At 40.7% G+C, this 14,062-nt stretch overlaps 1 protein-coding gene across 1 annotated transcript in view; it reads right to left on the minus strand.

The window, feature by feature from the left end:
- MIPEP (mitochondrial intermediate peptidase) overlaps window positions 1-14,062 on the minus strand; it is a 151,771-nt gene that overhangs the window by 85,919 nt on the left and 51,790 nt on the right. Inside the window, exons 13-14 of the mRNA XM_011999931.1 lie at window positions 13,538-13,742; window positions 12,185-12,294 (exon numbers count right to left, since the gene is read on the minus strand). Of these exons, the coding sequence (XP_011855321.1) occupies window positions 12,185-12,294; window positions 13,538-13,742 (315 nt within the window). The remainder of the gene's footprint in view (window positions 1-12,184; window positions 12,295-13,537; window positions 13,743-14,062) is intronic.

Consider the following 14,062-nt stretch of genomic DNA (forward strand, 5'->3'; position numbering starts at 1 on the left):
ACCCCACCCTGTGCAAGGCATCCTACTAAGTAGCTGGGTAATACACAATGAATCTCACCTGATCCTGCTACCTGGAACCAGAAAAGGAATGTACAACCTGCAGTATCTGAGGGGGGCTGGTTCCAGGACCTTCCTCCAAGAACAAACTCCATTCATGTTCAAGTCCCCGGTATAAAACAGTATAGTGTTTGCATATAACCTATGATGCACATCCTCTTATATACTTTAAATCATGTCTAGACTACTTGTAATACCTAATACAAAGTAGCTATGTAAATAGTTGTTACACTGTACTGCTTTTTTATTTGCATGTTAATAATTGTGTTGTTATTATTACTATTTTTTTCCAAGTATTTTTGACCCATGGTGAGTTGACCGTGTGGACACAGGAGGACCAAATGTATTTCAGAATTAATAAAGCATGGGAAAATGCACCAAGAGCCACACAAGAGGTGCAGATAAAGCAATAAAGGAATCTAGAAGAGAGTAATCATTTCCAGTGTTGGAAAGGCAATTACCCTAACAACAAATGGTGCCATTTTTACTACTGTAACAGTGATATTTCACATGCAGACATCAAACATCGTGGGTGGTTTTTTAAAATACGAAAATGGCAGAAATGTTGTTTCTACAATTGGAATACAATATGCCAATAATTAACTACAGTGACCTAATGTGCTTACTGTAATAATCCAAGCTGAATTTTTCCACAATGACCACTGTATTTAAAAGAGTAATTCCTGTGTTTATTTCTAAAAACTCAAGATTTGACTATATGACTACAGTAAGAGCATGCAGCCTGTCTAATATGCCAAAGTCGCCTATAAACTAAAAAGAACTGACTTAAGCCCAGGAGTGGTTGCCTCACATTGCCCCACCCCACGAGGCTGAGCTACGGGTGGGTAACGAAATGCTCCTATTCTGAGCATTTAGCTAACTGATTCATCCTATTCCCATGATGCATCCAACGGTTTAAACGTAAGATTTCTAGAGCCCCAACCAGACTCTGTGAGACACAATCAGCCATTGCTGTGTGAAAGGTCCCCTTAAAGGACACTAGGGAGTGGGGGCCCCACCCTCTTAGTGTACCCAAACACACAGCTGTGCAGGAGAGGACTCCCAGTGCTCGTTTATTCTATTGTTTGTTAATGCCAGAACATACTTACGGCCAGAAAGGGAAAATGAAAGACTATAAAACCGGCCTCCTTCTTATGTTAAGAAGATGAAAGTCTGTGTCTTGCTCAGAATTGTAACTTTTCTTTTTTTTTTTTTTTTTCCTAAATGTGGATTGTAAGAACAGTAATTACCCAACTATGTGAAGCCCAAAGCAAGTAGAGACCAGCAGCATCTGGGCGCTGCTGTTTCTTTTTTTTTTTTTGAGACGGAGTCTGACTCTGTCACCCAGGCTGGAGTGCACTGGCGCGATCTCGGCTCACCGCAAGCTGTGCTGAGCGCTGCTTGGAAATACAGAATCCTGAACCCACTTCACATCCATTACATCAAAATCTGCATTTTATCCAGATCCCCAGGTGATTTTGTGTTAAAGTTTGACATACCTCACTTCGAAAAAAACAGTCATCACAATGACTTGAAAAACAAAGATGAGCAAATTTAAATTGTTCTAATTTTACAAGCAGAAAAATGGTCCGTAAGGAAGTAGCACTGTGTGAAAGACAGAGGCTTGGGTCTGAGTTAGGCATCCTGTGTTTTCTATTGCTACTCTTTTTTGCCTCTTAGCCTAAAGAAATCTCAGAGTATCCTATTTTCTCATTTGTAAAATGAGGATAAAAATACCTCTGCCACAAAATTAGTATGAAGATTCAATGAGGTGACAATTAGTCAATGAACTCTTAAAATGTATTAACTAAATGGAAGAAATTCAGGTCCCTGCATCTGAAACATCTGACTTTCTCCATGCTGTCACAGCTTGGGTGACCACACATGGAGGTGGGCATGACAGTCCTAGGTTACGACTGCTATCTTGGTGTGATCAATAACAGCACTCCCTTCTTTCTTAACAGCATTTTGGAGCTAGGCACGGGGGCTCACGCCTATAATCCCTGCATTTTGGAAAGCCAAAGCTGGAGGATTGCTTGAGGCTGAATGTTTGAGAACAGGCTGGGCAACGGAGTGAGATACCATCTCTACAAAAAAATTTAAAATGAGCTGGGCATGATGGCAGGCCCTGTAGTCCTCCTAGCTACTTGGGAGGCTGAGGCAGGAGGACTGCTTCAGCCCAAGAATTTGAGGTTTCAGGGAGCTGTGATTGTACCACTGCACTCTAGGCTGGGCGACAGAGTGAGACCCTGTCCCTCTCATCAAAAAAGGAGTTTGGCTTGGACAACAGATCATATTGTCACCCTATTAATAACTAACTAACTGAGTGCTTCATATAAGCCAAACACCGCATTAGTTGTCCACAGCCTATGCTATACTGCTCTACCAAAGACAGGAAGGTGTCAACTGTATTCTGGGGATAAGCAAAAGTGGCAGTGTTTGTTGACCATGCATAGGAACGAAAATATTTTTAAAAATAGCTTTCCTATTATATGAAGCTAGCACAGCATTTTGGAATGATTCTAGAAATAACACCAAAAAATACAAATGTTTGGCAAACATAGTTATCACCTGAATTCTCTGAATATTTTGTCATGAACTTAAGTTGTAAGCATGTAATCTCATAAACTTGCTAAGTATTCTCTAACATTTCACAATCTCATTAGTCTAATTTAAATAACATTACATTAAAAGTTTGGTATCAAATACTTACAGAGCTAAGTCACTGTGATAAAATACCTTGTTTTACTTATGACCATTGCGAAAACGTACCATGGTGAGAAGCTGTATACAAACTAACAATTAAGACAATCTCTGGTACCAGTCTTTGTTATTGTAATAATTCAACTCATCCTGAAGCAGAGAACTCCATCGCTGATGTCCCCTGGGCACATGAGAGGTCTAATGACAGAAAACTTGTTGAAACAAAGTCATCCAAAACAAGAAAATACTTCAGAGGCATAAAGCCAGGCACCAGGCTGCCAAGCAGCCGCCTGATTTCCCAGCTGATCCCATCCCACCCCAAGCTGTGTGTCACGGCACTGCATTTCCTCATGTGTCTATAATGGAAAAACAACTGGATTGCATGTCTCAACTAGCTTGTTTTGATATAAACAGTAATCCAGATGGCACATAATCAATAAAATAAAAATGTTGGCTAGGCCCAAGGAGACAAAATCTTAAGCCTAAATCCACAGGAAAGACTACTTTTCACTTACTTTTAAGTAGTGTTTTCTAACAAACTAAATAAGATGATCTAACATTTAAAAAATCTTTAAAAATGCTTACACTATCACAGACCCACCGATGGCTTAAAGAAACATAGGTCAGATGGCTTTGAGTTTTGCAGGGTTCAACACTAAACATTTTAATGTGTGATAGGGATCAAACTTCCATTTTTTCTAAAAATATGCCAATAACACTGTGTTTTACAGTTTGCGTCCATTACTAAATTTGTCCAAAAGTTTTTAGGCAGGTATGGAGGCTTGTTAAATTTTAATTTTGAAATATTTATTCCATTTATTTTATATAAAGGAGCAGAAAAGTCTCAGACAAGTTCAATGACTGGTCTAAAGTCACCTGTGTATGGGTGGTGGGTCTGGGCTCAGATCCATCTCTACCTCCCTGTTCAATGCTCTTGTCTAGACATAATTGAGAAGCATTAACACTGAAAGTAAGAAAGTTCCAAAACAACCTAAACCTGCCACAGTTAATCTAATGCTAGTTGCACCGTAAAGTTTACCTTCGATTCTTTTTCACATCTCTTGAAAGAGGATGACAGGAGAAGATTTATTACAAGTCTGTATGTCTCCTTGGAAATAGAGCTTAAGCAATTTTAGCCTTGGGCTGACTTTCACAAACTAAGGTGAGAAACTAAATCTTATAATGATGCAGGACAGAAAAATTCTAAAATGAAAGCACTAGAATTTTACCGTTCTAAAAATAACACTTAAAGTAGATACGGGGCTTCCATTTTGTGAGACACATTGTCAGAAGTTTAGGCGATACATACGAAGGAATTTTTAACTAGAAAATACCTGGAAAAAGAAAATACTCACAATGTTATAATACTGACTTGATCAACTCTAACTGAACTTTAAGGACATTCTAAGGTGAAACTAATAGAACTACTGCCCCCCTCATTATTATTGCGTGATCTTTGGAAAATTACCTCCCCTGGCTGAGTCTAAGGTAGCCAGGGTAAGGAATCACAGTAACTACAGTAAGTCCATACAGTGTGGACAATGAGGTACCAGCCATCAACTTCACAGACTGCCAGACAGGACTAAATAAGACAAAATTATGAGAGTGAGTATTAACTTCTGTAACATTGTTTTAAAAATATTCAGTGAGAAAGACAACCAGAGCAGCAAACGTTTTAGTGTAGTGGCTAATGGACAAAACTACACAAAAAATATCAGGTTCTCTCAAAAATAAATTGGCTATATTTGGTGATTAGTAATGTAGCTAGGGTCGCAAAATTACCAGGAAAAGAAAAAGATTTTAAAACAAGAAACACAGAAAGATTAAGAGGATAACACATAAGGAAGAAAGGAACTGCCCATCAGGGAAACTCTACGCTTTTATGCATCTAATAAAATATTCTCAAAACACAGAGAGCAAAAATGGATAGAACTAAGGGGAAATGATATATCTATCATTCTCATAGCAGAAGATTTATACCTCTAAATTTTTGCTGTATCAAAAAGATTAGTTATATCAAAGATCTAAACAGTACAATTAAAAGGTTGACTTACCAGACTAGTATGAAACCACAGACTCAACAATTATAAATACACAATCCACTCAAGCACAGATGGAACATTTCTAAAAAACTGATGACACATGAAGCCATAAAATAAATGTTAACAAACTGCAAAGAATCAATACCAGATAGACCAATTAATTGCATGTACATGAGTAATGGCACCGAAGAAAAGGTAAATTAATAAATGGTGTTGGGACAGTTCGCTAATCACAGGGAAGAAAGTAAAATGGATTCCTGTCTTATGCCAAACCCAGAAAGAATTTCCAACTTGATTAAAAATTGAAAGAGAAAAGAAAACATTAAGATGTTTAGAAGAAAACTGAAGAGGCTGGGCATGGTAGCTCACGCCTGTAATCCCAAAACTTTGGGAGGCTGAGGTGGGAGGATCGCTTGAGGCCAGGAGTTTGAGACCAGCCTGGGCAACACAGTGAGACCCTGTCTCTATAAAAAATATAAAAATTGGCCGGGCATGGTGGCATGCCTATAAGCCTGGGTGAAAGAGCAAGACTCTGTCTCAAAAAAAGAAAAACAGAAAAAGAAAAAAATATATGAAAACTATTAACTATAAAGATAAGATTGATAAATCCAATAATATTAACAGGAAAGTGAAAACACAAGCCATAAACTGAGACAAGACAAATGCCTAAAAAAGGATTATTATTTCAACTACCAAGAATTTCTGAAAATCAGTAAGAAAAAGACAAATTTCCAAGTACGAAAATGAGCATGAGACAAAAAGACATCTGACAGAAAACAAAAATGGAAAGTAAGCCAGGTGTAGTGGCACATGACTGCAGTCCCAGCTACTTGGGCGGCTGAGGCAGGAGGACTGCTTGAACCCAGGAGTTTGAGGGGCCAGCCTGGGCAACCTAGCAAGACCTTATCTCTAAATAAGACAAAACAAAACAGAAAAAAATAAAAATAAAAATAAAAAACCCTTAAAAGTAATCAGAGAACACTGCTGCTAATTAAGACCACAATAGCATTTCATTTTATAACCACAAAATGGGCAAAATTAAAACTTTTGACAATATTAAAAGTCAATGAGGATGTTACCCGATAGAAACCATTGCTGAGAGGAGTATAAATTAGTAGAAACATTTTGAAAAACAACTTGGCATTATCTCATAAACGTAAAGACACGCACACCTCAGGCATCCAGCAGTTCCAATCTTGTACACAGATATACAGGGGAAAGTGGAAGAATGTTCACAGCAGTAGCACAGGAACTAGCAAAAACCTGGACGGACCCGTGGGCCCTGCGACAGGAGAACGAGTATATAAATGAAGAAATAGTATCTGGAATTGAAGTAAATACACTGCAGCTACATGCAACACAGAGGAATCTTAGGCATAAAATTTTTTTTAAATAACAAGATTATAAACAGCAAAATACCATTTTTGTAAAGTTCAAAAACGAAACTAAACCACACTTCTTAGGAATAAATAATGTGGCAAAAAATTGATTAAGAACTGAGCACTGTACTTCTCTCTGGGAGGCAAGCGGGGCAGAGGTGGGTTCAGAGAAGAGCATGTGGTAATAATGTTTTACTTCTTAGGTTGGAGAACGGCTTCATAGCTGTTCTTTCTACAAACACTGTGTTATAACATTAAATATTAAATAAAAGAGAAGTTCATTGCTTGGAGAGGCATCTCTTCCAGGTCTCATCATTTATGAGAAGAATCTCCTGAACCGAAATGAGCCTCTTTACAGCTGCCTTCCACTATTCCTAGTAATACTGCTTCTCCTGGAATGACTTTCTTCCTTTACATGGTATCCTTCAAATAGCGTATGACAGACTTGAGTCTCATTTTTCTAGTCTAAAAATATATTTTCTTAAACCCCTCCTAATGAGAAGTGGTTTCCAATTTTACACTAAAGCAGCAGCCACCCCTCAGGATGGTTTCTAGTTCATCAGCATCACTGTAACACAGGCCCTCCGAAAGGGATCAAACATACTGGGCCTGGCAGCCCAGCTCCAGGCAATCTGCTGAGTACAAAGAAGCACTGTGGATAAAGATGAGGACAGTGGGAGTTTCTGTATGGGTGGAGGAGTCAGTTGGAAACTGAGGAATTGGGGACAAAAGGGAACACAGGCAGCTACTGTGGAGCAGGGGAGAGGGTGGGCAACCAAGCATCCGGACTACCCAGGGGCTGGGCTAAGTCAGGCCACACGCAGTCACACCTGGGGAAAACTCAGTCTGAGAAAGTGGGACAGGAACAGAACCTTACAAATGCAAAGGCAAGGTAAAAGTATTGGACTTTTGCTCATTTTCAGAAATTTACCTAAAACCTGATGTGAAGAAATTGCTCATCTAGGGCACAGACTAATAGATCCTGCCTCCATTAGGAATCAGGGTCTGGGGACAGTGAGAGAAAGACGACGAAACCTCTGAGGACCCAAATGACCTGGGCATCGGAGACAGCCTAGCTTCCCCCACGGGTGTGGGGGTGGTGGGTCGGGATGGGAATTACCTTAGTCCATTTCATGTTGCTGTAACAGAATATCTGAGACTGGGTAAATCATAAAGAACAGAAGCGTGTGTAGCTTACGATTCTGTAGGCTAGGAACTTCAAGACTGGGCAGCACATCTGGCAGCTTCTGGGGAGAGCCTTGCGCTGCACCAAAGCACGGCAGAGAAATGGAAGGGGAACTCAGTGCATATGTAAAGGGCAAAATAGAAGAGGCAACCTTGCTTCATAACAACCTGCTCTCGTGGGAACTCATCTGTTCCCATGAGAACTAACCCACTCCAGAGAGGACTAACCCAGCTTCCAGAGAGAGATATTACTCCATCTAAAGGACTTAATCACATCTCAAACGCACCACCTGCCAGTACCACCACATTGAGGACCAAGTCTTAACATAAGTTTCGGTGGAGCGAACCACTTCTAACCACAGCAGGGGTCAAGGGGCCGGCGGTTAGACTGCACAGTGAGGGTGCTTAGCATTTCCAATGCTGGGTATAAGGACTTAGACTGCCTTCTTTTCTTGAATCTAAGAACCCAGTATTTGTAAAGAGCCACTGTGATTTTATGACAGATTTGGGGAGAGAGCACACTATGCCACTGCTATAGCTGGAATATCTGTCCCCTCCAAAACCCAGGTTGAAATTTAAGCCCCAATGGGGCAGTACTGAGAGATCACTGGCTCACGAGGGCTCTGCCCTCATAAATGGATCCATTGATTATAATGGATTAAGAGATGATCGTGGGAGTGGGACTGGTGGCTTTACAAGAAGAGAAAGAGAAACCTGAGCTAGCATGTGAGCACACTCAGCCCCCTCACCATGTGAGGCCCTGTGCCACCTTGGGACTCTGCAGAATCCCCACCAGTAGGAAGGTGCTCATCAGATATGGCCCCTTGACCTTGGACTTCTCAGCCTCCATAACTGTAAAAAACAGATTCATTTTCTTTACAAATTATCCATTTTCAGGTATTCTGAGGAACAGAGAACAGACTAATACAGCTATTAAATATAAATAGGTAACTAACAAGGGCATCCCACTTTCAGAATGAACAAAACATTTAAAAAAAGAAAGTTGCATCTTAGAAAGGTTTAGGAAGGACAAGAATCATGCTTCCAGGAGAATGAGGACACCTATAGATAATTCTGAAGGACAACAATCATGCTTCCAGGAGAATGGGGACACCTATAGATAATTCTGAAGGACAACAATCATGCTTCCAGGAGAATGGGGACACCTATAGATAATTCTGTGCTAATTTGGAGCAATGGCCAAGAAGTTACGCTGAAGGTCAAAATCTACAAGCACTGAGAAGAGAAACAACGACCTTTGGGTCCTTAGGTACCACAGCTCCACTAAGGTAGCCTAAAATTGAAGGAGATTTATGGGAAAACCCACCAGACTGTTGATCTATATTAAGTTTATTATGTCTAAACACCTGAACTGCAACCAAATCTGTACTCTTCTATACCTGTGGTATTGATTTTAAGATTAATTTACAATAAATTCTACTTCAGCTTTGATGTTGTAGCTTGTCAAGACGTTCTGAATCTTGAATGAGCACCTCTGGTATCTGTTATCTCCGACAGCCGCATGGCACCTGCAAATCTGATATGCATACTTCTAATTCTTCCACCACAAGGAATTCATTGTCTATGCTATGATACAGTTCTGATAAAATACTTGCAGGTGTTAATAAGTCACTGATTATCCTCTATCTGACACCTCTCTGGAATATATTTCATAATGTTAAAAAAATCCTTTCCTGAAATGCAGCAGGCTAAGAAATTAGGCATAAACAGGCAACCCTGTTATTTTTTCCCTGTGAGATTAAATGTCATTTATTTACAAAGACTTGGATTTTAGAGAATTAACTTCTTATCCTTACGGCTAAGACAGCCCTCAAAATTAAAAAATAAATAAATAAATAAAAAACCTCCTTGGTGCCTTCGTGAGCGACAAGAAGAGGCAAGCCCTTGAGAAGCTCAAAGCATTTACATGTCTCTTGCCTTTGGGCACGCTTTCCATTCTCCATGAGAATCACAAAATTGTAGATTCTTTAGAGACTACGTCTGTAAGTCCCTTAAGGGCACTGGATCCTGTCTTCTGTATTTGAAACTTAAATTAATTCAAAGCAGCTTAGTGCTTTCTTCCTATCTCATCTTTCTTGGATTAGATTTTGGGTTTACTCTTGTTTTCTTGCATCTAGTTCAACAATGCATCTTGTTCCAGAAGAATTTAGTAAGAAGACAGGCACTGGGAAGCTCTCTCCTTTTGGACCTTACATCACACTTGAAGCAGTGACTCCAGCCCTTCTTTGTTTCTGGTTGTTCTATAAGCAGATGGCAATTAAAAAAAAAATTGACATTTGTATTTGTGGTAAATTTCCACTCCAGATTTCTCAAAAAAATGACTAGTGGGCAAGGCTCCCGGTCCTCCCGTGCAGTCACCCCGGCACGTGTGTCCTCCCACGCCCTGTGTTCGCGCCCCCGACCCTCCCTCCCCGGCCCTGCACCACGCACTCTCACTTTGGCAGCGGCGACCTCCGAAACCCCTCCCGGCGGCACTGGGGCTCCCCGGTCTCCCCCACCAAGTGGCGCCTCCCCCGGCCTGACCCTGCGGAACCCTCGGAAGCGGATACCGCCTTCTCCGTCCCCTGCCTCCCACCCTGACCGCTCACCAGCTGTGTACTTGTCTGCGGGGTGCTGGGGCGCCAGGGCTGAGGCCACCCCGCAGGAGCGGCTGGAGAGAGGCCGGCACGAGGGGCGAGGGCCGAGCCCCCGGAGCCGGAGCCGGAGCCGGAGCCGGAACCGCCTCTCCAGGAAGCCGCTCAGGCTCTACCCTCACCCCTGCAATCCGCCTCCTCCCTGACGCCAGGGTGATTCTCTGGGAGTAAAAATGTGATTCCCACCTGAAAGCCTTTACTGGCTTCCCCTCCATTAGGATCCGAACTCCCAGCTGTGCTCCGCAGCCCCAGCAGCAGCAGACCCAACTCACACGCCCGTCCTTCCCTGACTCCTCCTCGGCCCTCAGCTCCCGGCTCCTGGCCAGGCCTCCCCAGCAGTCTGGAGGTTGCTTTGCCTTCGGGCGGCAACACCCTGGTCAGGCTCCGTCTCAGTCCCCTCGGAACTAAAGACCACGGGCAATGGGATGTTGCCTGACTTATTCTTGGTTGTTTCTCGGATGCTGAGAATGCAGACTGGTCAATATTCAGACTCAGGGTTTTCTGACTGAAGGGCCTCTCTGTCCTCAGTAAGTATTTTTTAGTGGAACAGATGAGTGCTGCTGAGAGCTGACTGGTGACTGCCGCTTTCTCTATTTTTCCCAGACCGCCTTCCTCCTGCACTCCTCTCCCCAGCCTCCCCAGCTCCCCCAGCTCCCCCAGGCAGAGCCCTCCTGGCCCTGCCTGTGCGCGGGGCTCTGCTCTAAGGCACCTCAGGCAGGGAGCAGTCACCGAACTGCTCCCAGTTTGGGGAGCAGCCCCCAAAGCACATGGCCATAGAGGGATTCTGCTATCACTTGGCAGGGGATGCCCGTCTGTGTTATTGGCCAAGTCTTCGTAATTCCCAGAACAATTCTTTGTAGATTAACGGATGGGTAGTTAATTGGATCACAAATTTGACGCCTTAATAACTGAAATGTATGATGCTGAAGAGTCACTCAGATTACTTTCTTTTTTGTTTTTAACAGTCTCACTCTGTTGCCCAGACTGAGACTCTGTTGCCCAGTGGCGCAATTTCGGCTCACTGCAACCTTCGCCTCCCAGGTTCAAGTGATTCTCCTGCCTGAGTAGCTGTGACTATAGGCATGTGCCACCACACCTGGCTAACTTTCGCATTTTTAGTAGAGACAGGGTTTCACAATGTTGACCAGGCTGGTCTCCAACTACCAAGCTCAAGTGATCCACCTGCCTCAGCCTCCCAAAGTGCTGGGATTACAGGCATGAGCCACTGTGCCTGGCCAGAAGATCACTGATTGTTCTACAGATAAAGTCCAAAAAAAAAAGAAATGACCAAATAATATTACACATCTGGAGACATAATCAGAAGAAGAGTCACAAATAAAGGTGGTTAAGGTCCTTCTGTTTCTATTCATCCCCTCATTTAATTTCTTTTAGTGTTTTGGTGTGTGTGCAAAACAAGATTCTAGGTGCTAAGGATTCACAGATGAATACAATTTACATTTGTACCGGGGGTACATACAGTCCGAGGGGGAAAAATATCACCTCATATAATACGGTTCTAGTATAATCAGAATTCCAAGGGAAGGGAAAGAATGCATCTTCCAATGTACACGTGGACAGTAAACAGCACAATGTACAACTTACAGCTAACTTAGTGTAAGGTACCTCACACTTTAATTTAAAAATCTTTAATATTAGAATGCATCATTGAAATTTAAGCCTTAAAATTAAGGACTTTTCAGACTAAGCATCACAGAGATGCTAAGCATACTGGCAAAACATGGCATGCCGTTTAGTTTAATGAGACAACATAAAAATTCAGACCAAGAAAATAAATATTCAGAAGCAAAGGCTTTTTAGAAGTGAGACACGTTGGAATGCCTAATCTACTACAGAGCTTGTTTCTTCATCTGGAAAATGCGGATAAAGTGTTTTCCTTGTGGGGTGGTTATGGGGACTAAATGGTAGATTACCAGGCATATAATAAAGGGTAGCTATTTTTCAACACATGACTACATGCTGAGACTATGATTTAATAGGCTGGCAAAAGAAAAGATAGGGAATCAGGAAGAAAAGAAGCAATAAAAGGTTTGTTACTAACAGAGGGTGAGTTCTGAAAAAGCAAGAAGAGTTCAACTTATCCAGGATGTCATAAACGCCAACTATCACAACCCAAAGGACAATATGACAAGATTACTGTACCTACCTGTCCAGTCTGATAATGTCTGGCAAATTGGTTAACTACTCGATAATCATTTGCAAAGTACTCCATCAGAATAGAAGGAACCTCAGCAAAATCAGTAGGGCACCTGGTCCCTAAAACAAGAAAAAAAAAAAAAAGTTGGCATGAATCAAATCGATATATTTATCTTACTTTTTATGTACCCTTTAAAACTTTTATTTGTACTTCTGATGAACTATAAATTTTAATTCATTAAATCAATATTTTTCTTCTATAAATTTACTGTACATATTTGCAGAAAAGTTTATTATAATCCTATATATTTTCCTTTATATCAAAATTAAAACAAAATATTTGCACAGCTGCCAAAACACCTTATAAAGCAATGGCTCACACCTTTTACAAACAAACCTGTCTTCAGCTATGCTGGCTATACATGAAACAAAGTAAAACATTTCTAATATTAATATAGCGTTTGTATTTAATTCACTAAATTCCATTACCTAATACTTTTATCCTTCCTTTGTTTTACAAGTACTTTATTTTATTCATTTATCGCTTTTTGTAACAAAGTCAATTCTCAGTGAGGAAAAGAAATATTTTAAACTCAAAATTACTTAAAGTAACAAATCCTGTAAGAAATTTAGATGACATTTAATGATTCTGTTCAGCCCACCTACAGTCTTTTCAATGCCTTCTCCTTGTCCAAAATACTGTGTGTAAAGTTAGTTAATAAATGTTGGATGCCAACGATTCACTAGTGGTCTAATGCTGACCATATGTGATAGGGAGCTTAAGACTTAAGGATAAGACAACGAAGAGGAAAGTCTGTAACATCATAAAATATGGCCACATATTTAGCAGCATAAAAACTACAAAGCAGACCTATGATTTTATACAGGGGAAAGATTAAAAGGACTTCATCATACTTTTTAAGCATGCTTTATTTAAATTAAAAGCTAAACGGACTTCATCATACTTTTTAAGCATGCTTTATTTTGTTTTCTGATTTTGAATATAGAGACCATTCACTGACTTATTAACTCTGTGGAAGGTATTAAGGAGATACCTTTCTATTCACACACACATAGCCGCAAACTTAAATTCAATATAAAACACTGTAAAATGTAAAAATGGACAAACTTGAAAGACAACTGAGATTATTCCCTGGTGAAAGCTGTTAGCAAGCATGGAAAAAAGCACTGGAAGATCAGGCTGCACAACTACGGAGGGGACAGGATGAGGCAATCTGCGATAAAGACCACAGGACATGGTAAAATGATCACATTTTCCAAATGAAAAGCCCCTTCCCCAATTTAAAAGAAAATGCATGTTTGTAAAGGATTGTAGTAAATAAAAGCCCTCCTCATGGCTCACCAGTGACGTGTTGGTAACGAGTACGTCCTAGCATTGAATGCATGGCATGTCCCATTTCATGGAAAAGATTTTCCATCATGCCAGGAGTCAGCAAAGTTGGAGAACTCCTTGAGGAACGGGGAAGATTCAGCATAAGAACTACAACTGGGAGTTGATAGTCTCCGTCTTCCTTTAGTCTGCCTCCACGGATAGTGAAATGGCAATCCTTTAAGAATCAGAAAACATAAAAGGAAAAGAACGTATTTGGTAATGTGAAGAGTAAAACAGTCTTAATGAATATAAAATTTCACCAAAATGTGTGAGTGCAAACTTTAATTATATTCTTATTCTATCTATGTACATACATACACCTTTTCTTGACATTTTTTATTCTGCTAAAATTTTAATTTTTTAAAACATCAAGAAACACATTCAGTTTATATGGATTAATTCATTAATTTGGTCCCAAAATATGCATTGAAATGATGCTGTGCCAGATGCTGGAAACAAAGTCAGCAAAGAGCTGAGGAAGGGACACTAACATTT

The sequence above is a fragment of the Mandrillus leucophaeus genome, unplaced genomic scaffold, assembly GCF_000951045.1.
Source record: "Mandrillus leucophaeus isolate KB7577 unplaced genomic scaffold, Mleu.le_1.0 Scaffold61, whole genome shotgun sequence".
Classification (NCBI taxonomy): domain Eukaryota; kingdom Metazoa; phylum Chordata; class Mammalia; order Primates; family Cercopithecidae; genus Mandrillus; species Mandrillus leucophaeus.